At 44.6% G+C, this 25,766-nt stretch overlaps 1 protein-coding gene across 1 annotated transcript; it reads right to left on the bottom strand.

The window, feature by feature from the left end:
• Positions 1-4,253: 4,253 nt before the first annotated feature.
• Positions 4,254-25,476, bottom strand: ZNF639 (zinc finger protein 639). The gene is made up of 5 exons (XM_077292929.1): positions 25,403-25,476; positions 23,900-23,998; positions 7,428-7,535; positions 5,984-6,923; positions 4,254-4,807 (listed from the first exon to the last, which is right to left on the bottom strand). The coding sequence occupies exons 2-5, from the start codon at positions 23,985-23,987 to the stop codon at positions 4,468-4,470; spliced, it is 1,476 nt and encodes a 491-aa protein (XP_077149044.1). The 5' UTR covers positions 23,988-23,998; positions 25,403-25,476; the 3' UTR covers positions 4,254-4,467.
• Positions 25,477-25,766: the final 290 nt, after the last annotated feature.

The following is a 25,766-nucleotide window of genomic DNA, read 5'->3' as shown; positions in this document are numbered from 1 at the left end:
ATTGATTCCTTCTTCCCATGTGTATAACCTTACATTTATCATTGTTAAACCGCATCTGCCACCTTTCAGCCCAAGTTTCCAACTTATCCAGATCCATCTGTAGCAGAATACTATCTTCTCTTGTATTAACTGCTTTACATAGTTTTGTATCATCTGCAAATATCAATATTTTACTGTGTAAACCTTCTACCAGATCATTAATGAATATGTTGAAGAGAACAGGTCCCAATACCGACCCCTGCGGTACCCCACTGGTCACAGCGACCCAGTTAGAGACTATACCATTTATAACCACCCTCTGCTTTCTATCACTAAGCCAGTTACTAACCCATTTACACACATTTTCCCCCAGACCAAGCATTCTCATTTTGTGTACCAACCTCTTGTGCGGCACGGTATCAAATGCTTTGGAAAAATCGAGATATACCACGTCCAATGACTCACCGTGGTCCAGCCTATAGCTTACCTCTTCATAAAAACTGATTAGATTGGTTTGACAGGAGCGATTTCTCATAAACCCATGCTGATATGGAGTTAAACAGTTATTCTCATTGAGATAATCCAGAATAACATCCTTCAGAAACCCTTCAAATATTTTACCAACAGTAGAGGTTAGACTTACTGGCCTATAATTTCCAGGTTCACTTTTAGAGCCCTTTTTGAATATTGGCACCACATTTGCTATGCGCCAGTCCTGCGGAACAGACCCCATCGCTATAGAGTCCGTCCCTAAAAATAAGAAATAATGGTTTATCTATTACATTACTTAGTTCTCTTAGTACTCGTGGGTGTATGCCATCCGGACCCGGAGATTTATCTATTTTAATCTTATTTAGCCGGTTTCGCACCTCTTCTTGGGTTAGATTGGGGACCCTTAATATAGGGTTTTCATTGTTTCTTGGGATTTCACCTAGCATTATCATGAACATCACTGCTCTAGATGAGATCTGCATGGAGGAATGGACCAACATACCACCAACGGTATCTGCGAACCTTGTGAAGACTTACAGAAAATGTTTGACCACTGTCATTGCCAACAATTGATATATAACAAAATATTGAGATGAACTTTTGTTAATGACCAAATACTTATTTTTCACCATAATTTGCAAAATAAATCTTGCTGGATTCTGGATTTGTTTTCTATATTTTGACTCTCATAGTTGTGGTCAACCTATGATGTCAATTACAGGCCTCTCTCATCTTTTTAAGTGGGAGAACTTGCACAATTGGTCGCTGACTAAATACTTTTTCCCCACTGTATATATGAAATATTCATCTGCAAAATTGCTATGAAAAATACAGTAAAAAAAGTACTTAGCGCATAGATTGGCCAATATATGTGAGCCCAATCTCTTTCTCGAAGAAGCCCCCAAATGTAGTCCCCCATCATGTTTTCATTATACTGGCCTTGGTAACGACATTCAAAGTTCAATATATCTTGATGAAAGCACTCGCCTTGCTCCTCTAAGTAAGCTCCCATGTTCTCCTTGAACTTGTCAAGATGAGCGTCAAGGATATAGACTTTGAGAGACATTCTGCATCCCATTATGGCATAATTCTTTATCAGAGTCTGAACCAACTGCACATAGTTTTCAGCCTTGTGATTATCCAGGAAGCCATTAACCACTGCAACGAAATTGTTCCAAGCCGCTTTCTCCTTCCTGTTCAGCAGCTTGGCGAACTTATCACATTCTATGACCTTCTTGATCTGCGGTCCGACAAAGATACCAGCCTTGACCTTTGCCTCGGACAGCTTTGGAAAGAGATTTTGAAAGTATTTGAAAGCTGCTGACTCCTTGTCAAGAGCCGTGACAAATTGCTTGATGAGGCCTAACTTGATGTGCAGTGGTGGCATCAGCACCTTCAGAGGTTCTATCATCGGCTCCCACTTGACGTTGCTCTTCCCCACAGAGAACTCTACCCACTGTGGCCTGTCCTTTCTATGATAGTGCGCCTAGTGTTACGGCTGTCCCAGAGGCAAAAGAAACAAGGAAATTTTGTGAAACCTCCTTGAAGGCCCATCAGGAATGACACTATTTTGAAGTCTCTGATGACCTCCCATCCATAGTCGTGATACTTCAAGGCACTCAGCAACATCTTTACACTGGTGTAGTCCTCTTTGAGATACACAGAGTGAGCCATAGGGAGAGACGGGTAGTTGTTTCTGTTGTGAAGCAGCACGGCTTTGAGGCTCCGTTATGAATTGTCTATGAATAGGCGCCATTCACTCAGCTTACAGGTGATACCTGTTCTTGAATTTTTGAAGATTTTAGAAACTTCAGCACAATTCTAGCAGTTCAACAATATTCTAAAAGACTACTCAGTATTGAATATGAATCGAGAATTTTCCCGAAAACAGACAAATTTCAAAATTTCATTGTCCTGATCTAAAATTTCCTGGTAGATGGCTGTGCTGACTTTGGTCTTGATAAAAGACAGTGTGCCTATATCAGCAGATGACATAGCTCCCCAAACCATCACTCATTGTGGAAATTTCACACTAGACCTCAAGCAGCTTGGGTTGTGGGCCTCTCCACTCTTCCTCCAGACTCTGGGACCTTGATTTCCAAGGTCTAGTGTGAAGTATCCACAATCAGTGATGGTTTCGGGAGCCATGTCATCTGCTGGTGTAGGTTCGCTGTGTTTTATCAAGACCAAAGTCACCGCAGCCATCTACCAGGAAATTTTAGAGCACTTCATGCTTCCCTCTGCCGACAAGCTTTTTGGAGATGGAAATTTCATTCTCCAGCAGGACTTGGCACTATCCACACTGCCAAAAGTACCAATTCTTGGTTTAAAAACAACAGTATAACTGTGCTTGATTGGCCAGCAAACTCATCTGACCTTAACCCCATAGAGAATCTATGGAGTATTGTCAAAAGGAAGATGAGACACCAGACCCAACAATGCAGACAAGCTGAAGCCTGCTGTCAAAGCAACCTGGGCTTCCATAACACCTCAGTAGTGCCACAGGCTGATCACCTCCATGCCACGTCGCATTGATGCAGTAATTGATGCAAAAGGAGCCCCGACCAAGTATTGAGTGCATTTACTGAATATACATTTCAGTAGGCCAACATTTCAGATTTTTAAATTATTTTTTCAAGCTGGTGTTATAAAGTATTCTAATTTACTGAGATAATGACTTTTGGGTTTTCATTGGCTGTAAGCCAATCATCAACGATAACAGAAATAAACACTTGAAATAGATCAGTTTGTAATGACTCTATATAATATATTTAGAATTGAATTCTAAATATTTTTCTATCTACTGGCTAACACGGTACCAAGATATATTTCTTTCCTGTATCTATATAATATATGAGTTTCACTTATTGTGTTGAAGAACTGAAATAAATTAACTTTTTGATGATATTCATATTTTGTGAGATGCACCTGTATATATCTCTATCAAGGACTCTTCTTCTGCCGTAACAGTAAAGGGTTGTCCTTTACTTCATATTGATGGCCTAACCTTATAATAGGTCATCCAGATCAATAACTGAACACTTCCAGTTGGCACCAGCACAGAGAACAGCTTATTGTTGGGGGTGATGGGTGTTGCTCCCCCACCAATCAGATGTCCCCAGTGCTGGTGGTGACTGGATGTGATTGGTTGTTGAGAGGAACAGAACAGCTGTGTCAGTTACATAGTGGAGGCAGTGGCATACTGCAGGTCTGCGTCTATTTAATCAAATAGGAAAGGATGTGCAATAGAGGCCACTATACTGTTGATGACGCTGTGCAGCTCAGCTTTATGATGAAGTACAGCCAGCTACTGCAAGCATCGGACACAGCTGAATGGCAGAGATTACGGGTGTTGTACCCGAGCCAGTCTGATATTAATGACCTATGCTAAGGAGAGGCCATCAATATAAAAGTGGTGGACAACTCAATTTATCTTCTGATGGTGCCTCTTTGAAATAAACCAAAATTATGTCAGATGCCTTTACCTCATAGGAAAGCACGTCAATGACAATGGTAGGCGGTAACTGAGCACATCTGCATAGAAAAGAAGTTTCTAATTCAGAGACACACCAAGATCCCCAATTCATCACCCATTAAATATGACATACACATGCACAATATGTATTTTATTCCTATAGACTTCTGAGTAGAGTCAGTATCTCTCAATTTACAGAAAAATAAAACATATAAAATAAGTTTTGTGTATACATGCCCCAGCATGGTATATTCTTGGCACATGCAGTTTGGTAGCAACGAAAATTACAATTATTTTTTTCCCCCAGTTTAATATTTTGCTCACAAGACACGTGCATTTAAATAATTTCAGTTGAACATTTTACACATGGGAATCAGACATCTTACAATTTAATTAACATAAAGTAATAACAGATTTAGGGAGAATATATGAAGAAAAATCCGGGATACACCTCATTCCCCAAGCACACAGGGTTGGCTTGTCTCTCTATGTTTATTACTACGGTTTTAGAAGTGGAGTGTTCAATTATTATATCTTCTGGCCGGATCTGTTTTCTCACTGTACAGTTCAGGCCGCAGCGGGCTATACAACCTACTACACACACGAGGACTTACAATACATTGAAGTGTTTGGATCTCGTACAGTAATTTCCCTGCAGACGCCAGAAAGTGTATTTTCCAACATGCCAGGTGTCTTAAGGATTCAGGTTTGTCATATGTCTGTACATGAGTGCTAAATTCATCTTCTGATCCAAATCTCAGAAGGCAGCTCCCGCACTTATGAGGCAGATCTGCCGAATGCCTAAAATCTAGGTGGGTTTTTAGGTCCTCCAGCTGACCTGTTGAGTACTCACAATATTGGTGCAGCGCCCCAGGGTCCTGGTCGTTGCAGTAATGTCATTTTCCTTTAGGGGAGAGTGATGTTACGTTTGGAGGCAAAGAAGGACAACTGCATCCAGGTATCACGAACATGCAACACATTTCACACTCCAGGCCACCAGGGGGAGCTCTGCTTCTATTTATCAGGTCACTCCTCACATTGGTAAAACTGGTGACCTGGAGGGATAGTTAGTTAGTTGCTGGCTGAGCTTCGCTCAGGTAGTTGGTCCCTGACAGGTGTGGGATCCTGTCAGAGATCGAGGAAGAAGGACACGGAGCTGTGCCTGCCCTGAGAGCTGCAGCTTCTAGAAAGAGACACTGAAGGAGAACTGTATTGCAGAGATGGTGAAAGAAGTCGTAGCAAAGGAGTGGATTCCAGGAGGGGATCAGCCCTACACAGGCTGCCTCCTTCTGAGGCACAGGATCCCGGTAGCCGAAACACCGAGGGAGCAACGATCCTTTATGCCTTCCTCAAGAGACCGGCAGGACAGCTAATTTCACGTTACCTGTCCGCCCTACACCCAGGAGGCAAGGTGGCACCCCCTTAGAGGCTGGGGCATGATAGAGTCCCTGTAAAACGCCTCAAGCCACCGGTCATACGGGTTTGTACTATCCTATCCGGGGGACAGAGAGAGAGAGACATAACATCTATAACATCTGTGAGGACCTTATGAGAAGCTTAGCAGTAAGGGACTACAACACTGCAGCACTAGAGGAAGGCTACTGATTTCCACCTGGACAAGGGGACTCTGGACTTGCCTCTAAACCGGCCGGACTCTGTCTGCCCTGTGATCCTGTACTCTGGACTGTGGATGCTGAAGTCTTCAGTAAAAAAGAGACTGCAACCTTGTGTCCTTGTTCTTCACTGCGCCTCTCACCATCCACCATCTACACACTGGGAAGCCCTGGGGACTTACTTCACCTGTGAGAAGGTATACCATCTAGCTGCCATAACATTACTCCAGCGGACCCCTTAAAGCAGCGTCGGTCACCCTGACCGAATACCACAGGTGGCATCATGAACATTTCCCCTTTATAGACCTTTCCCTTTTACACGGACATCCCAGGGCCACGGTCCGGGTCAGCCACCGTGACATCCCCTGAGAACCGAAGGACCCGGTACCGAGTACCCCGCTGCCCTGATGGGGCGATCCATTGGCATAAGTAGATGCCTTCAGATGAATGTAGGTTTAGATGCTCACTGTATTCTAACATACCAGAAAAGCCTTTCCCGCAGTCATCGCAGACATGTGGGTAGAAATGAGTGTGCTCTATTGCTACGTGCCGGTTCACATTAGTGTGGAGCCTACTGCTAAAGCCACATACTTGGCATATGAAGAAGTTCTTGCATTTGTCAAAACTTATTTTATTTAATAGACTGAATTGCACGGGTCCTCTATTGTTATAGGCATCGCTTAGCTCTATCAGACGGCACGTGTGCTCCTTTACTACATGACTATGCAGATCTTCTGGGTCGTTGGTCTCGTGCTCACAGAACTGACATAGGTACTCTTCATCACAACTGTGCTCCTGAAAGTGTAGGTACAATTCACTACTTGTGCAAAACTGCAGATCACACTGCTCGCACCAGTAGAAAAAGTCATTGAAGTGGATATCTGACACGTGTTGATTGAGATTCTCAAATGAGGTGGTCTTGTACTCGCAGTGCTTACAGCTCAGCTGCTCCTCCTCGTGCACCTTGCCATGATCCAGCAGCTGCTCATCACTGGTAAAACTCTTCTTACAAACCTTACAGATGTGGGACTCTGTGCACTTGGGCTTCAGAATCATATGCTGTTTCAGATCCAAGAAGTATTTGCTGTTGTAGTCACACTGGTCACAACGAAAGAGGCCACTACTGTTGGCTCTCAAGAGCGGCCACTTCTGAGGAGTTGTCAGATTGGAAGAGGGGCTGCCTTCCGGGCTCTCTTGTATCTGAAGTGGGACATCTATTATTTCCTGATCGGTGACGGGGGAGGGAACACACTCAGGCTCTTCAGTGTGGACTTCCACAACTGCCTCTTCATGAACTGGTTGGGGGATTAGTGTGGGAGACTCGCACATCTCTCGACTTTCTCCATTAGTACTGGGCTGCTCCTCTAGGAATCAAACACAGTAAAAATTCTTATTTTCTCATGTTTCATTGATCACATATCAAAATGGATTACACAGAAACAAAATGACCAAGTCCGTGATTACTTCCAGAAATTATATCATGCACTTTATACTATTCCTACAGCAGTTGGGGAAAAGAAAGGCACATATTCCCCTTAAAAAAGGAATCACACAGGAGTAGATACTGTCAAATTAATAGGCTGTAACAAACATATCATGCATGCTCAGCTAATGTTCACATTTGCACTGTGAATAAAAGCCACAAAACTTCTAAACCAGGACACCACTGATTCACAATGGGGTCTGTCAGATCCCAGTATTGTATCTCGTGCAGATATGAACAGAACCTAAGCCAACAGTCTATATATGTCTATTTTCACCTATGTCATCCTGTTCATTACATTTTTATGCACATAACCCCAGTGCAGACATATTACGCTTAGATTATTCTGTGTGATCCGATTCTGGATTTATTTTTTTTTACGCACCTTCACTGTCTGGAAGTGTAGGATCAGCTTGAATTAAAGAACAGACACTGTAACAGTGATCAAAATATATCCCGTTATTTTCTACCTTTTTGACTGGAAGAGCGACATCTGGAGAGAAAGAGGGAAAATGTAATAATCAGACATAGGATATTCAGGAATTACATGAGCAGAAGCCTGGTCTTTGCTACAAGGACTATGCTGTAGATCAGAGGTGTCAAATAGAGTTGAGCGACTTTCATTTTTTTAAGATCGAGTCGGGTTTTGTGAAACCCGATTTTGTCCAGAGTCGAGTCGAGTGCAGTCGGCCGATTATCGCTAAAAGTCGGGGATCGACCGAAACACGAAACCCAATGCAAGTCAATGGGGAAGCATAGTCGGCAGTGAGTGGAGGCCAGGAAAACACCTACAGTGCCCATTTTAATGCCAAAAACATCCATTCTTGTTTCTGAAGCTTGTCAATCTTAATTAACTTTATAATAATAGTTGGGCATAGGGAATTGGGGGTCATTTGGCAAAAGTTGTGGGGGGAGTAGGGCTGGCTCAAGTTTTTCATGGGCCCAGGAAATGCGGACTACGTCACGGCGGTGTTGCAGGGAAAGGTAAGTATTTCAACGTTGCAAGTGCTGTGATCCTGAGCAAGCAGGGGGGGCCCACTCGTTCGTATTGGCACTGGCACAGGGCCCCTCAAAGTACAGCGGTGTGTTTGCATGGCGGGGGCGCCTCCCACCAGCAGCGACACTTTTGCGTACTCTGAGGGGCCCTGTGCCAGTGACGTCGCCAACGAGTATGCCCCCCCACCTGATGAAGGAACCTGCACTTTCATCTGCACCTTCCTCTCTGTCCCTGTGTAAGGTGGTATAACATGCGGGAAGGGGAACCTTACTTTCAGCAGGGTCAGATTCTGGCTGTGTAGAGTATAAGGGGAATGTAGTGGTCTAGGTCAATGTACCAGCAGACTCATCTAGCAGTGGCTGGGCAATGGGCAGGATGAGGAGGAAACAGATATAGGGCCAAAGAATAAAGTAGGCTAAATGCAGTTCAAAATTGGTAACAGGACTAAACAGGCGGCATTGCTTTGTTCAGTGGAGTAGCAAACCCAAGAGCAGCAGACACTGTTTCAAGGGCCTAACCACACTAGTAGGCCAAATGCAGTTTAATATCTGATAGTATGGGGCGAAAGCCAGAATGTGGAAGCTCAGCTTTGTTCAGTTGAGGACAACACCAGGCAGGGGCAGACAGACACCTTTAGTAGGCCGGAACAGCCAATTTAAAAAAAAAACAGCAGTTAGTAAGAGGCAGAAGGTAGAAGCTCAGCTTTATTCAGTTGAGGACAACACCAGGCAGGGGCAGACCCCTTTAGTAGGCTGGAACAGCCAATTGCATTTTTAAAAATGGTAATTTGGAACTGAAGGTTGAAGCTCAGCTTTATTCAGTTGAGGACAACACCAGGCAGGGGCAGACAGACACCTTTAGTAGGCCGGAACAGCCAATTGCATTTTTAAAAATGGTAATTTGGAACTGAAGGTTGAAGCTCAGCTTTATTCAGTTGAGGACAACACCAGGCAGGGGCAGACAGACACCTTTAGTAGGCCGGAACAGCCAATTGCATTTTTAAAAATGGTAATTTGGAACTGAAGGTTGAAGCTCAGCTTTATTCAGTTGAGGACAACACCAGGCAGGGGCAGACAGACACCTTTAGTAGGCCGGAACAGCCAATTGCATTTTTAAAAATGATAATTTGGAACTGAAGGTTGAAGCTCAGCTTTATTCAGTTGAGGACAACACCAGGCAGGGGCAGACAGACACCTTTAGTAGGCCGGAACAGCCAATTGCATTTTTAAAAATGGTAATTTGGAACTGAAGGTTGAAGCTCAGCTTTATTCAGTTGAGGACAACACCAGGCAGGGGCAGACAGACACCTTTAGTAGGCCGGAACAGCCAATTGCATTTTTAAAAATGGTAATTTGGAACTGAAGGTTGAAGCTCAGCTTTATTCAGTTGAGGACAACACCAGGCAGGGGCAGACAGACACCTTTAGTAGGCCGGAACAGCCAATTGCATTTTTAAAAATGGTAATTTGGAACTGAAGGTTGAAGCTCAGCTTTATTCAGTTGAGGACAACACCAGGCAGGGGCAGACAGACACCTTTAGTAGGCCGGAACAGCCAATTGCATTTTTAAAAATGGTAATTTGGAACTGAAGGTTGAAGCTCAGCTTTATTCAGTTGAGGACAACACCAGGCAGGGGCAGACAGACACCTTTAGTAGGCCGGAACAGCCAATTGCATTTTTAAAAATGGTAATTTGGAACTGAAGGTTGAAGCTCAGCTTTATTCAGTTGAGGACAACACCAGGCAGGGGCAGACAGACACCTTTAGTAGGCCGGAACAGCCAATTGCATTTTTAAAAATGGTAATTTGGAACTGAAGGTTGAAGCTCAGCTTTATTCAGTTGAGGACAACACCAGGCAGGGGCAGACAGACACCTTTAGTAGGCCGGAACAGCCAATTGCATTTTTAAAAATGGTAATTTGGAACTGAAGGTTGAAGCTCAGCTTTATTCAGTTGAGGACAACACCAGGCAGGGGCAGACAGACACCTTTAGTAGGCCGGAACAGCCAATTGCATTTTTAAAAATGGTAATTTGGAACTGAAGGTTGAAGCTCAGCTTTATTCAGTTGAGGACAACACCAGGCAGGGGCAGACAGACACCTTTAGTAGGCCGGAACAGCCAATGGCATTTTTAAAAATGGTAATTTGGAACAGAAGGTAGAAGCTCAGCTTTATTCAGTTGAGGACAACACCAGGCAGGGGCAGACAGACACCTTTAGTAGGCCGGAACAGCCAATTGCATTTTTAAAAATGGTAATTTGGAACTGAAGGTTGAAGCACAGCTTTATTCAGTTGCAGCTTCTTGGCAATAATATAAAGAAGACGAGACAGGACAACACTCGTTGGATGCCATATCTGTGTTTTCACTGGAAAAAAAACTGTCATTTAACTACTTGTAGGAGAAAGTTTTTGTAGCTGGAGGCCACTTTTTGTATTGTACCAGTTTTTGGTTGTATGTTTGGAACTGAAGGTTGAAGCTCAGCTTTATTCAGTTGAGGACAACACCAGGCAGGGGCAGACAGACCCCTTTAGTAGGCCGGAACAGCCAATTGCATTTTTAAAAATGGTCATTTGGAACTGAAGGTTGAAGCTCAGCTTTATTCAGTTGAGGACAACACCAGGCAGGGGCAGACAGACACCTTTAGTAGGCCGGAACAGCCAATTGCATTTTTAAAAATGGTAATTTGGAACTGAAGGTTGAAGCACAGCTTTATTCAGTTGCAGCTTCTTGGCAATAATATAAAGAAGACGAGACAGGACAACACTCGTTGGATGCCATATCTGTGTTTTCACTGGAAAAAAAACTGTCATTTAACTACTTGTAGGAGAAAGTTTTTGTAGCTGGAGGCCACTTTTTGTATTGTACCATTTTTTGGTTGTATGTTTGGAACTGAAGGTTGAAGCTCAGCTTTATTCAGTTGAGGACAACACCAGGCAGGGGCAGACAGACACCTTTAGTAGGCCGGAACAGCCAATTGCATTTTTAAAAATGGTAATTTGGAACTGAAGGTTGAAGCTCAGCTTTATTCAGTTGAGGACAACACCAGGCAGGGGCAGACCCCTTTAGTAGGCCGGAACAGCCAATTGCATTTTTAAAAATGGTAATTTGGAACAGAAGGTTGAAGCACAGCTTTATTCAGTTGCAGCTTCTTGGCAATAATATAAAGAAGACGAGACAGGACAACACTCGTTGGATGCCATATCTGTGTTTTCACTGGAAAAAAAACTGTCATTTAACTACTTGTAGGAGAAAGTTTTTGTAGCTGGAGGCCACTTTTTGTATTGTACCAGTTTTTGGTTGTATGTTTGGAACTGAAGGTTGAAGCTCAGCTTTATTCAGTTGAGGACAACACCAGGCAGGGGCAGACAGACACCTTTAGTAGGCCGGAACAGCCAATTGCATTTTTAAAAATGGTAATTTGGAACTGAAGGTTGAAGCTCAGCTTTATTCAGTTGAGGACAACACCAGGCAGGGGCAGACCCCTTTAGTAGGCCGGAACAGCCAATTGCATTTTTAAAAATGGTAATTTGGAACAGAAGGTTGAAGCACAGCTTTATTCAGTTGCAGCTTCTTGGCAATAATATAAAGAAGACGAGACAGGACAAAACTCGTTGGATGCCATATCTGTGTTTTCACTGGAAAAAAAACTGTCAGTTAACTACTTGTAGGAGAAAGTTTTTGTAGCTGGAGGCCACTTTTTGTATTGTACCAGTTTTTTGTTGTATGTTTGGAACTGAAGGTTGAAGCTCAGCTTTATTCAGTTGAGGACAACACCAGGCAGGGGCAGACACCTTTAGAAGGACGGAAAAGCCAATTTTTTTAAAAACAGCAGTTAATCTGAGCCAGAAGGTAGAAGCTCAGCTTTATTCAGTTGAGGCCAACTTGAATTAGGGACTGCAGACAGACTTTGCAGGCTGTCCCCTGTGTGGACCATGCATCCAATACATTAACCCATTGAGCCACAAAGGACACGTAACCTTCCGTGGCCAGGCCTACAGGTCCATGTGTCTGTTGTCAGGTATACCTTTGGACTGACAAATTGACAGAATGCAAGGACAATGCGGTCTTTAACATGCAGGTGGAGGAGTGGGATGGCTTTTCTCGCAAAAGAATTGTCAACTGGGTAGCTCATAGCGTGGTATATCGTAGTTCATCCTGGCTTTATTAATATTAAATTAAATTAAAAAATAGGCTCTATGCACTTTATAATTGGTTCCAGGGGTACACGGGCAGCAGTGATCTGGTCAGTGGAGGCCTAGTGGAAGGAGGGACCGCAGACAGGCTTCGAAGGCCTAACATAATTAAATTGGGCTGGCTGTAGGCACTTTATTATTAGTTACAGGGGTACACGGGCAGCAGTGGTCTGGTCAGTGGAGGCCTAGTGGAAGGAGGGACCGCAGACAGGCTTCGAAGGCCTAACATAATTAAATTGGGCTGGCTGTAGGCACTTTATTATTAGTTACAGGGGTACACGGGCAGCAGTGGTCTGGTCAGTGGAGGCCTAGTGGAAGGAGGGACTGCAGACAGGCTTCGAAGGCCTAACATAATTAAATTGGGCTGGCTGTAGGCACTTTATTATTAGTTACAGGGGTACACGGGCAGCAGTGGTCTGGTCAGTGGAGGCCTAGTGGAAGGAGGGACCGCAGACAGGCTTCGAAGGCCTAACATAATTAAATTGGGCTGGCTGTAGGCACTTTATTATTAGTTACAGGGGTACACGGGCAGCAGTGGTCTGGTCAGTGGAGGCCTAGTGGAAGGAGGGACCGCAGACAGGCTTCGAAGGCCTAACATAATTAAATTGGGCTGGCTGTAGGCACTTTATTATTAGTTAAAGGGGTACACGGGCAGCAGTGGTCTGGTCAGTGGAGGCCTAGTGGAAGGAGGGACCGCAGACAGGCTTCGAAGGCCTAACATAATTAAACTGGGCTGGCTGTAGGCACTTTATAATTGGTTCCAGGGGTACACGGGCAGCAGTGGTCTGGTCAGTGGAGGCCTAGTGGAAGGAGGGACCGCAGACAGGCTTCGAAGGCCTAACATAATTAAATTGGGCTGGCTGTAGGCACTTTATAATTGGTTCCAGGGGTACATGGGCAGCAGTGGTCTGGTCAGTGGAGGCCTAGTGGAAGGAGGGACCGCAGACAGGCTTCGAAGGCCTAACATAATTAAATTGGGCTGGCTGTAGGCACTTTATAATTGGTTCCAGGGGTACACGGGCAGCAGTGGTCTGGTCAGTGGAGGCCTAGTGGAAGGAGGGACCGCAGACAGGCTTCGAAGGCCTAACATAATTAAATTGGGCTGGCTGTAGGCACTTTATTATTAGTTACAGGGGTACACGGGCAGCAGTGGTCTGGTCAGTGGAGGCCTAGTGGAAGGAGGGACCGCAGACAGGCTTCGAAGGCCTAACATAATTAAATTGGGCTGGCTGTAGGCACTTTATAATTGGTTCCAGGGGTACACGGGCAGCAGTGGTCTGGTCAGTGGAGGCCTAGTGGAAGGAGGGACCGCAGACAGGCTTCGAAGGCCTAACATAATTAAATTGGGCTGGCTGTAGGCACTTTATAATTGGTTCCAGGGGTACACGGGCAGCAGTGGTCTGGTCAGTGGAGGCCTAGTGGAAGGAGGGACCGCAGACAGGCTTCGAAGGCCTAACATAATTAAATTGGGCTGGCTGTAGGCACTTTATAATTGGTTCCAGGGGTACACGGGCAGCAGTGGTCTGGTCAGTGGAGGCCTAGTGGAAGGAGGGACCGCAGACAGGCTTCGAAGGCCTAACATAATTAAATTGGGCTGGCTGTAGGCACTTTATTATTAGTTACAGGGGTACATGGGCAGCAGTGGTCTGGTCAGTGGAGGCCTAGTGGAAGGAGGGACCGCAGACAGGCTTCGAAGGCCTAACATAATTAAATTGGGCTGGCTGTAGGCACTTTATTATTAGTCACAGGGGTACACGGGCAGCAGTGGTCTGGTCAGTGGAGGCCTAGTGGAAGGAGGGACCGCAGACAGGCTTCGAAGGCCTAACATAATTAAATTGGGCTGGCTGTAGGCACTTTATAATTGGTTCCAGGGGTACACGTTCAGCAGTGGTCTGGTCAGTGGAGGCCTAGTGGAAGGAGGGACCGCAGACAGGCTTCGAAGGCCTAACATAATTAAATTGGGCTGGCTGTAGGCACTTTATTATTAGTTACAGGGGTACACGGGCAGCAGTGGTCTGGTCAACGGAGGCCGATTGTAATGAGTGTCTGCCAGTTAGTAGTCCAAAACAACAACTAAATGTGAATGTCTCGCATTAAAACAAAACAAAAACACTAAAGGGTGCAATCATTAGGTTCAGGGGTGGGATCCTCTGCGTTGTTTCAGACCTACTAATTTTGCGCAAAGTATTTACTGTGGTAAATAGAGGACACTGCCCCTGACTATGTTAAGTACCATCATACATGTCAACACAATGGTATTGTCAGTGGCAGGTATGGAAGGATGTCAGCGCATAGACTTAACATTGGTGGAAGTGTGAGAGATAACTGTGGAAGTGGTAGAGCAATGTTTGACCTGGGGGTGGGTGAACTCTCTTGTGGCTGGCGTTACAGGCCCAAGGCCCCTCATGTTACAACAGTGTGTCTGACGTTGGGTGCGCACCACCACCGCCAGAGACACTTTATTGTACTATGAGGAACCCAGTAGCAATGCCGTCGACCAAAAGCGAGTACACCCACCTCTTCAGACAAACAGCAGTCTCACGGGTGCTTGCGCCAAGTCGCGATACCACGGCCCCGTGTGGGGAGTTTGGCCATTTAGGGAGGTGTAAACATGTCGTATGCTGGACAATCAGCTGCAGCAAATTAGACATTAGAAAAGTAATTCACAGTAGTCCACAGGCAAGAGCTTTTCATAGGAAAGCTAGGTGTCGGCCGGGCAAGGTGGGGCAAAAGATTTCGAAATCCAGTTGTGGTTCATTTTAATGAATGTTAGATCGTCAACATTTTGGGTAGCCAGACGAGTCCTTTTTTCGGTTAATATTGAACCTGCAGCACTGAATACTCTTTCTGATAGGACACTTGCTGCCGGGCAAGCAAGCTCCTGCAATGCATATTCTGCCAATTCTGGCCAGGTGTCTAATTTTGATGCCCAGTAATCAAATGGGAATGACGGTTGAGGGAGAACATCGATAAGGGATGAAAAATAGTTAGTAACCATACTGGACAAATGTTGTCTCCTGTCACTTTCAATTGATGCAGCAGTACCTGTCCTGTCTGCGGTCATAGCAAAATCACTCCACAACCTGGTCAGAAAACCCCTCTGTCCAACGCCACTTCTGATGTGTGCACCCCTAACACTCCTAGTCTGTTGCCCCCTTGAGCTCGTGTGAGAACGATCACGTGCGCTGTGTGCTGGGAATGCCTGAAGCAAACGGTCAACAAGAATTGATTGTTTGGTTGCTAATATTAGTTCCAAGTTCTCATGTGGCATAATATTTTGCAATTTGCCTTTATAGCGTGGATCAAGGAGGCAGGCCAACCAGTAATCGTCATCGTTCATCATTTTCGTTATGCGTGTGTCCCTTTTTAGGATACGTAAGGCATAATCCGCCATGTGGGCCAAAGTTCCAGTTGTCAAATCTCCGGTTGTGATTGGGTGAGGGGCAGTTGCAGGCAAATCTACGTCACTTGTGTCCCTCAAAAAACCAGAACCCGGCCTTGACACGCAACCAATTTCCAGTGCCCCCGGGAAAGGTTCCGCATTAAAAATATACTCATCCCCATCATCCTCCTCGTTCTCCACCTCCTCTTCGCCCGCTACCTCGTCCTGTACACTGCCCTGACCAGACAATGGCTGACTGTCATCAAGGCTTTCCTCTTCCTCTGGTGCAGACGCCTGCTCCTTTATGTGCGTCAAACTTTGCATCAGCAGACGCATTAGGGGGATGCTCATGCTTATTACGGCGTTGTCTGCACTAACCAGCCGTGTGCATTCCTCAAAACACTGAAGGACTTGACACATGTCTTGTATCTTCGACCACTGCACACCTGACAACTCCATGTCTGCCATCCTACTGCCTGCCCGTGTATGTGTATCCTCCCACAAAAACATAACAGCCCGCCTCTGTTGGCACAGTCTCTGAAGCATGTGCAGTGTTGAGTTCCACCTTGTTGCAACGTCTATGATTAGGCGATGCTGGGGAAGGTTCAAAGACCGCTGATAGGTCTGCATACGGCTGGCGTGTACAGGCGAACGTCGGATATGTGAGCAAAGTCCACGCACTTTGAGGAGCAGGTCGGAGAACCCAGGATAAGTTTTCAATAAGCACTGCACCACCAGGTTTAAGGTGTGAGCCAGGCAAGGAATGTGTTTCAGTTGGGAAAGGGAGATGGCAGCCATGAAATTCCTTCCGTTATCACTAACTACCTTGCCTGCCTCAAGATCTACTGTGCCCAGCCACGACTGCGTTTCTTGTTGCAAGAACTCGGACAGAACTTCCGCGGTGTGTCTGTTGTCGCCCAAACACTTCATAGCCAATACAGCCTGCTGACGCTTGCCAGTAGCTGGCCCATAATGGGACAACTGGTGTGCAACAGTGTCATCTGCCGATGGAGTGGTTGGCCGACTGCAGTCTGTGGAAGAGCTGTAGCTTCTGCAGGAGGACGAGGAGGAGGAGGAGGAGGGGGTGCGAACGCCTACAGCCAACTGTTTCCTAGACCGTGGGCTAGGCACAACTGTCCCGAAATTGATGTCCCCTGTGGACCCTGCATCCACCACATTCACCCAGTGTGCCGTGATGGACACATAACGTCCCTGGCCATGCCTACTGGTCCATGCATCTGTAGTCAGGTGCACCTTTGTACTCACAGATTGCCTGAGTGCATGGACGATGCGCTGTTTAACATGCTGGTGCAGAGCTGGGATGGCTTTTCTGGAAAAAAAGTGTCGACTGGGTAGCTCGTATCGTGGTTCAGCGTACTCCATCAGGGCTTTGAAAGCTTCGCTTTCAACTAACCGGTAGGGCATCATCTCTAACGAGATTAGTCTAGCTATGTGGGCGTTAAAACCCTGTGTACGCGGATGCGAGGATAAGTACTTCCTTTTTCTAACCAGAGTCTCATGTAGTGTGAGCTGAACTGGAGAGATGGAGATCGTGGAACTTGCGGGTGTGCCGATGGACATGGCAGACTGAGAGACGGTTGGAGACGGTATTGTTTCCGCCGGTGCCCTAGATGCAATATTTCCGCCTACAAAACTGGTGATTCCCTGACCCTGACTGCTTTTGGCTGGCAAAGAAACCTGCACAGATACTGCCGGTGGTGCGGAAAATGGTGGCCTTACAGTGACGGAAGGGATGTTGCGTTGATGACTAGCTTCATTGGCCGAGGGTGCTACAACCTTAAGGGACGTTTGGTAGTTAGTCCAGGCTTGAAAATGCATGGTGGTTAAGTGTCTATGCATGCAACTAGTATTGAGACTTTTCAGATTCTGACCTCTGCTTAAGCTAGTAGAACATTTTTGACAGATGACTTTGCGCTGATCAATTGGATGTTGTTTAAAAAAATGCCAGACTGCACTCTTCCTAGCATCGGATCCCTTTTCAGGGATTGCAGACTGAGCTTTAACCAGATGGCAACGCTGTGCTCCAACAGGTTTTGGCTTTGACACGCGTTTTGGGCCAGATAGGGGCCCGGCAGATGGAACCTGTTGCGATGTTGATGCCTGCTGTGGCCCCTCCTCCACCTCCGCTTCTGAACTTCTGCTGCCTGCACCCTGTTCCCCCAATGGCTGCCAATCGGGGTCAACAACCGGGTCATCTATTACCTCCTCTTCGAGCTCGTGTGCAACTTCGTCTGTGTCACTGTGTCTGTCTGTGGTATAGCGTTCGTGGCGGGGCAACATAGTCTCATCAGGGTCTGATTGTGGATCTGTACCCTGAGAGGGCAATGTGGTGGTCTGAGTCAAAGGAGCAGCATAGTACTCTGGCTGTGGCTGTGCATCAGTGCACTCCATGTCAGAATCTACTTGTAATGGGCATGGCCTGTTAAGTGTTTCACTTTCTAAGCCAGGGACGGTATGTGTAAAGAGCTCCATGGAGTGACCCGTTGTGTCGCCTGCTGCATCCTTCTCTCTTGTTGTAGTTTTTGCTGAGGAGGACAAGGAAGCGACTTGTCCCTGACCGTGAACATCCACAAGCGACGTGCTGCTTTTACATTTACCAGTTTCAGAAGAGGAGGCAAAAGAGCTAGAGGCTGAGTCTGCAATGTAAGCCAAAACTTGCTGTTGCTGCTCCGGCTTTAAAAGCGTTTTTCCTACTCCCAGAAAAGAGAGCGTTCGAGGCCTTGTGTAGCCAGACGACGAAACTGGCTCCACAGCTCCAGACTTAGGTGGAATATTTTTATCCCCACGACCACCTGATGCTCCACTACCACTACCATCATTACCAGCTGACAATGAACGCCCACGGCCACGACCTCTTGCACCAGACTTCCTCATTGTTTTAAAAAATTAACCAAAGTAACTTTATTTGTTGCTGTCAAACAACTTACACGGTGAGCTATAACTTCAGTATGATTTCTATATCCCTTAACAGGTTGGTGAGACCACAAGGAAAATCAGGCACAATGTTACACACTCTGTTTTCTGTGGCACAAAATCACAGAGATGACACACACGCAGGACTGTCACTCAAGCACTAATGTCAATATTATTCTCCCACCTAATTTTTTTTTTTTTCTCAGGGAGACTTTAGAAACCAAATAAGATAAAATGTTTTTTTCAGGGACAATTTAGAAACCAAATACTAATAAAAAAAAATAAAAAATAAAATAGCCTTTCTATGGCCCACAATAAGGCCGGGATCACACATGCGAGAAACACGTCCGTGTCTCGCATGTGATACCCAAGCTCTGGCGCCGACACTGTGGAGCGGAGCGTGCGGCCGCATAGGAACACATGGAGCTGCACGCTCCGCTCCGGAGTGCAGGTGCCACAGCTTGCTTTTAACCAGCGAGACTCGGCCGTATCTCGCACCAGTGTGTCTCCGGCCTTAGAGAGAGAGAGGTGGCACACCCAGGAGTCAAGACTGGCACACAAGCTGAAAGGGCAATATTACTCTCCCACTGTTTTTTTATGTATTTTTTTTTTTCAGGGAGACTTTAGAAACCAAATAATATTAAACAAAGCAAAAAAATATATAGGCTTTCTATGGCCCACAATTAGAGAGAGAGAGGTGGCACACCCAGGAGTCAAGACTGGCACACAAGCTGAAAGGGCAATATTACTCTCCCACTGTTTTTTTATGTATTTTTTTTTTCAGGGAGACTTTAGAAACCAAATAATATTAAAAAAAGCAAAAAAATAAATAGGCTTTCTATGGCCCACAATTAGAGAGAGAGAGGTGGCACACCCAGGAGTCAAGACTGGCACACAAGCTGAAAGGGCAATATTACTCTCCCACTGTTTTTTTATGTTTTTTTTTTTTTTCAGGGAGACTTTAGAAACCAAATAATATTAAACAAAGCAAAAAAATAAATAGGCTTTCTATGGCCCACAATTAGAGAGAGAGAGGTGGCACACCCAGGAGTCAAGACTGGCACACAAGCTGAAAGGGCAATATTACTCTCCCACTGTTTTTTTATGTATTTTTTTTTCAGGGAGACTTTAGAAACCAAATAATATTAAAAAAAGCAAAAAAATATATAGGCTTTCTATGGCCCACAATTAGAGAGAGAGAGGTGGCACACCCAGGAGTCAAGACTGGCACACAAGCTGAAAGGGCAATATTACTCTCCCACTGTTTTTTTATGTATTTTTTTTTTTCAGGGGGACTTTAGAAACCAAATAATATTAAACAAAGCAAAAAAATAAATAGGCTTTCTATGGCCCACAATTAGAGAGAGAGAGGTGGCACACCCAGGAGTCAAGACTGGCACACAAGCTGAAAGGGCAATATTACTCTCCCACTGTTTTTTTATGTATTTTTTTTTTTTTTTCAGGGAGACTTTAGAAACCAAATAATATTAAAAAAAGCAAAAAAATAAATAGGCTTTCTATGGCCCACAATTAGAGAGAGAGAGGTGGCACACCCAGGAGTCAAGACTGGCACACAAGCTGAAAGGGCAATATTACTCTCCCACTGTTTTTTTATGTATTTTTTTTTTTCAGGGAGACTTTAGAAACCAAATAATATTAAACAAAGCAAAAAAATAAATAGGCTTTCTATGGCCCACAATTAGAGAGAGAGAGGTGGCACACCCAGGAGTCAAGACTGGCACACAAGCTGAAAGGGCAATATTACTCTCCCACTGTTTTTTTATGTATTTTTTTTTTTCATGGAGACTTTAGAAACCAAATAATATTAAAAAAAGCAAAAAAATAAATAGGCTTTCTATGGCCCACAATTAGAGAGAGAGAGGTGGCACACCCAGGAGTCAAGACTGGCACACAAGCTGAAAGGGCAATATTACTCTCCCACTGTTTTTTTATGTTTTTTTTTTTTTTTCAGGGAGACTTTAGAAACCAAATAATATTAAACAAAGCAAAAAAATAAATAGGCTTTCTATGGCCCACAATTAGAGAGAGAGAGGTGGCACACCCAGGAGTCAAGACTGGCACACAAGCTGAAAGGGCAATATTACTCTCCCACTGTTTTTTTATGTATTTTTTTTTTCAGGGAGACTTTAGAAACCAAATAATATTAAAAAAAGCAAAAAAATATATAGGCTTTCTATGGCCCACAATTAGAGAGAGAGAGGTGGCACACCCAGGAGTCAAGACAGGCACACAAGCTGAAAGGGCAATATTACTCTCCCACTGTTTTTTTATGTATTTTTTTTTTTCAGGGAGACTTTAGAAACCAAATAATATTAAACAAAGCAAAAAAATAAATAGGCTTTCTATGGCCCACAATTAGAGAGAGAGAGGTGGCACACCCAGGAGTCAAGACTGGCACACAAGCTGAAAGGGCAATATTACTCTCCCACTGTTTTTTTATGTATTTTTTTTTTTTTTTCAGGGAGACTTTAGAAACCAAATAATATTAAAAAAAGCAAAAAAATAAATAGGCTTTCTATGGCCCACAATTAGAGAGAGAGAGGTGGCACACCCAGGAGTCAAGACTGGCACACAAGCTGAAAGGGCAATATTACTCTCCCACTGTTTTTTTATGTATTTTTTTTTTTCAGGGAGACTTTAGAAACCAAATAATATTAAACAAAGCAAAAAAATAAATAGGCTTTCTATGGCCCACAATTAGAGAGAGAGAGGTGGCACACCCAGGAGTCAAGACTGGCACACAAGCTGAAAGGGCAATATTACTCTCCCACTGTTTTTTTATGTATTTTTTTTTTTTCATGGAGACTTTAGAAACCAAATAATATTAAAAAAAGCAAAAAAATAAATAGGCTTTCTATGGCCCACAATTAGAGAGAGAGAGGTGGCACACCCAGGAGTCAAGACTGGCACACAAGCTGAAAGGGCAATATTACTCTCCCACTGTTTTTTTATGTTTTTTTTTTTTTTTCAGGGAGACTTTAGAAACCAAATAATATTAAACAAAGCAAAAAAATAAATAGGCTTTCTATGGCCCACAATTAGAGAGAGAGAGGTGGCACACCCAGGAGTCAAGACTGGCACACAAGCTGAAAGGGCAATATTACTCTCCCACTGTTTTTTTATGTATTTTTTTTTTTCAGGGAGACTTTAGAAACCAAATAATATTAAAAAAAGCAAAAAAATAAATAGGCTTTCTATGGCCCACAATTAGAGAGAGAGAGGTGGCACACCCAGGAGTCAAGACTGGCACACAAGCTGAAAGGGCAATATTACTCTCCCACTGTTTTTTTATGTATTTTTTTTTTTTTTCAGGGAGACTTTAGAAACCAAATAATATTAAAAAAAGCAAAAAAATAAATAGGCTTTCTATGGCCCACAATTAGAGAGAGAGAGGTGGCACACCCAGGAGTCAAGACTGGCACACAAGCTGAAAGGGCAATATTACTCTCCCACTGTTTTTTATGTATTTTTTTTTTTTTCACGGAGAATTTAGAAACCCAATAATATTAAAAAAAACAAAAAAATAAATAGGCTTTGTATGGCCCACTGAATGAGAGATGGCACACACAGGAGTGGCACACAAGCCCTGACTGAGGCCAATATTTTTCTCCCACTGATTGATGTAGTGTTTTTGTGTTGAGGTAGATTTTAGAACACAAATCAAGGAAAAAAATAAATAGGCTTTCTATGGCCCACTCAGTGAGAGATGGCACACACAGGGATGGCACTGTAGCAGAAATGCCAATCTTAATCTTCCACAAAAAAAAAAAAAAAAAACAGGGACTGTCCTACAATTACTATCTCCCTGCAGTAATGTAAGCCAGGTATGGCAGGCAGCAATAAGGAGTGGACTGATGCACAAATTAAATAAAAAGTGTGGACAAACAAAAAAGATAGCTGTGCAGAAAGGAAGGAACAAGAGGATATGTGCTTTGAAAAAAGCAGTTGGTTTGCACAGTGGCGTACACACAGCAATACAGCTATCACGGAGCCTTCTAGGGCAGCCCAATGAGCTACAGCGCTGAGGGAAAAAAAAAATGTAGCTTCCAGTGTCCCTGCACACCGAAGGTGGTGTTGGACAGTGGAAATCGCTACAGCACAAGCGGTTTGGTGGTTAGTGGACCCTGCCTAACGCTATCCCTGCTTCTGACGAAGCGGCAGCAACCTCTCCCTAAGCTCAGATCAGCAGCAGTAAGATGGCGGTCGGCGGGAACGCCCCTTTATAGCCCCTGTGACGCCGCAGACAGCAAGCCAATCACTGCAATGCCCTTCTCTAAGATGGTGGGGACCAGGACCTATGTCATCACGCTGCCCACACTCTGCGTTCACCTTCATTGGCTGAGAAATGGCGCTTTTTGCGTCATTGAAACGCGACTTTGGCGCGAAACTCGCGTACCGCATGGCCGACAAGCACAGGGGTCGGATCGGGTTTCATGAGACGCCGACTTAGCCAAAAGTCGGCGACTTTTGAAAATGAACGACCCGTTTCGCTCAACCCTAGTGTCAAACTGCATTCCTCAAGGGCCGCCAACAGGTCATGTTTTCAGGATTTCCTTGTATTGCACAGGTAATAATTTAATCACAGAATGATTCCAGCACCTTGTGGAATGCTAAGGAAATCCTGAAAACATGACCTGTTGGCGGCCCTCGAGGAATGCAGTTTGACACCTCTGCTGTAGATATATTACCTGTCACAGGGAGAATAGGTGGGCGAGAGCTAATAACCCGGGCCCCTGCAATTTCCCTCAGACTAGGGAAATACTGACTGACCCTCTACCTGAAGTTTACACTGATGGTTTGCATGTCCAGGCCTCGAACCTCACCCTGCCTCCTGTTTCAACCCTAAGCTGAGAACCTCTGCCCTCCACCCAGTGAATGCAATACACCAATACCCACAGTTAGCACAGACAAGGATAAAGGAAAATATACACCACGCCGCAGTCACTCAGGAATACACTATAAATGTGCAGGGCAAAATAAATACAAATATAGGAAGGAGTAAATAAGACAAAGGAAAATACACCACCAGCAACGATTCTCCAACAACCAGCTCTCCACTCCGGACCGAGATAACAACGCACAAGACAGAAGCTATAATTGGCGACGCCCAATGATCAGGAGAACTATTTAAAGGCAATGGGCATGGCCCAGCTTCCAATCCGAGGATCAGGTAAATTAACCCCGGAACAGCTAGACAAAATCTAGCTGACGCCAATGAGCAAATAGTGGTCAAAAGCGGAACTACCGCTGTCTGTCGGACGACCTGGTCTGAACAGCGTCCGACATGACATTACCCTTATCACACGGAAAGGTTTGGTCTCATGAACTTACCTGGTGCAGAAGCAACAGCTGAACTCTGCCCTGCGTACCGAGAAGGAAAAGAGGTCTTCCTTTTACGTTTCTTTGGATGTTCGTTCATATCGCTACAGTCTGAAAAGAGATTACCCTATTTAGTTAACATTACAGTATCCAATGATGGGATCTTCACAGGAGAATCCAATAGAAAGCAGCACAATGAAACAGACTTTTGGCTTGGACAATTACTCTCCAGATAGTATGTCCCCCAACAACAAAAAATATTGTGTACAGTTGAGCTACAGATTCCGAGAACCCCAGAAATCCTGTTGAGGAATCTAGCAACAGATACTATCTGAATCAGCTCCTCTCTGAGGATCACTGGCAATCAGGTGATCAGTAAGGGTCTAGGGGCTGGCATTGGAAAGGAGGGGGGTGATGCAAGAGAAATAAAGAATTGCATGGTGTCTACTGACATGGTATCCGTTATGGCCTCCAGTGTGGGAGACACTGCTTAGCCTAACTAATAGAGGAAAGTTCCTCTACGATTTCTTTATGCCTCAACAGGAAAACTGGTGTAATGAATTATTCTGCCTTAAAGGGCTTGTCTGGCCCAAATCGATAAGCCTGCAGTCGCTCTGTGTGACTCCAGACTTATGAATCTCCCCCAGTGCATGCACTGTGCCCTGCGGTGATTCGCCGGTTTCTGACCCAGGACGGGAGGGTATGTATGAATTATACATACTCCTGGCCAGTGGGCGCTACCTCGCTTCCATACACTTGTATATAGCGAGGCTGTGCGCTCTAGTCTGCCACGCCCATTGAATGGCCTCGCTCGCTCTGGCCGGGAGTATGTATAACTCATACATACCCTCCGGTCCCAAGTCAAAAATCAGCAAATTACCCGCAGCGCATAGTTCGTGTACTGGGGGGATTCATAAGTCTGCAGTCAGACTTATTGATTTGGACCAGACAACCCCTTTAAAGAAGCACTCCTCCCATCAAAATGTTTTATCCTATTAATATATTGTAGTCCTCATATTATATAGCACTGTGTACTTACAATTGCTCATTTTGACTTTCTACCCAGCTATTTCTTCTACTGTCCATTAGGTCTATGACATGTGATTAAAAACTAACAAACTGAATCCTTCTAATCTCTATGTACAAACGGGTCAATTTTCTCTGCACAAGTCACTGCAAAAGTCTATGGCATGGGGGTGAGCAGCTGGGTCAGAAGCTGAAGAGGGGAATGAGTCATGCAAGGACAATATATTTCCTGTTTCTACAGAGCAGAGGAAAAAAGTACACAGTGCTATATATTATGATGACTGCAATATATTAAGAGGATAAAAACTTTGATGGGATTGGTATAACGTCAGTATGCAATAATGGGGCATACAGAAAGATCTGTTATGTTGGCTTCTTCATGGCACTAAACGCATAGCAGAAGAGTAATCTAATTACGGTAGTTCCTGGCATGGACATGCACACAATACTACACAATACAACAACTTTAACACTCTGTATTATACTCACGTATGTTGCCCAATCAATTCTCATAGACCAGAAGTGAAGAATAGTCTTCTACTGTCCTCAGTTATTCTGTACAGAAATATGATATCAGAGCTTTACTAAATCTGGTATGAATAAGGGCTGCCATACAATAGTACTAAATTATACACCAACACTTCTAGCAGAAATATCTTTCCCGCTACAGGATGGACTACAACAATGAAAAAAATAGCAAGTGCTGCGTCAGCCACCACTTCAAAAAAATCTGCATTGGTATGTGGTTATGTGTATGGGCATAGTGTCTGTTCTTTTACCCCCCTCCTTGGGAATTTCAGTTTTTGTTTTTTCGCTCCCCTTCTTCCCAGAGCCATAACTTTATTTTTCTGTC

This window comes from Ranitomeya variabilis, chromosome 2, assembly GCF_051348905.1.
Source record: "Ranitomeya variabilis isolate aRanVar5 chromosome 2, aRanVar5.hap1, whole genome shotgun sequence".
Taxonomy (NCBI): Eukaryota; Metazoa; Chordata; class Amphibia; order Anura; family Dendrobatidae; genus Ranitomeya; species Ranitomeya variabilis.
Note: the sequence above shows the minus strand (reverse complement) of the source record. Positions and strands in the feature narration are given on the sequence as shown.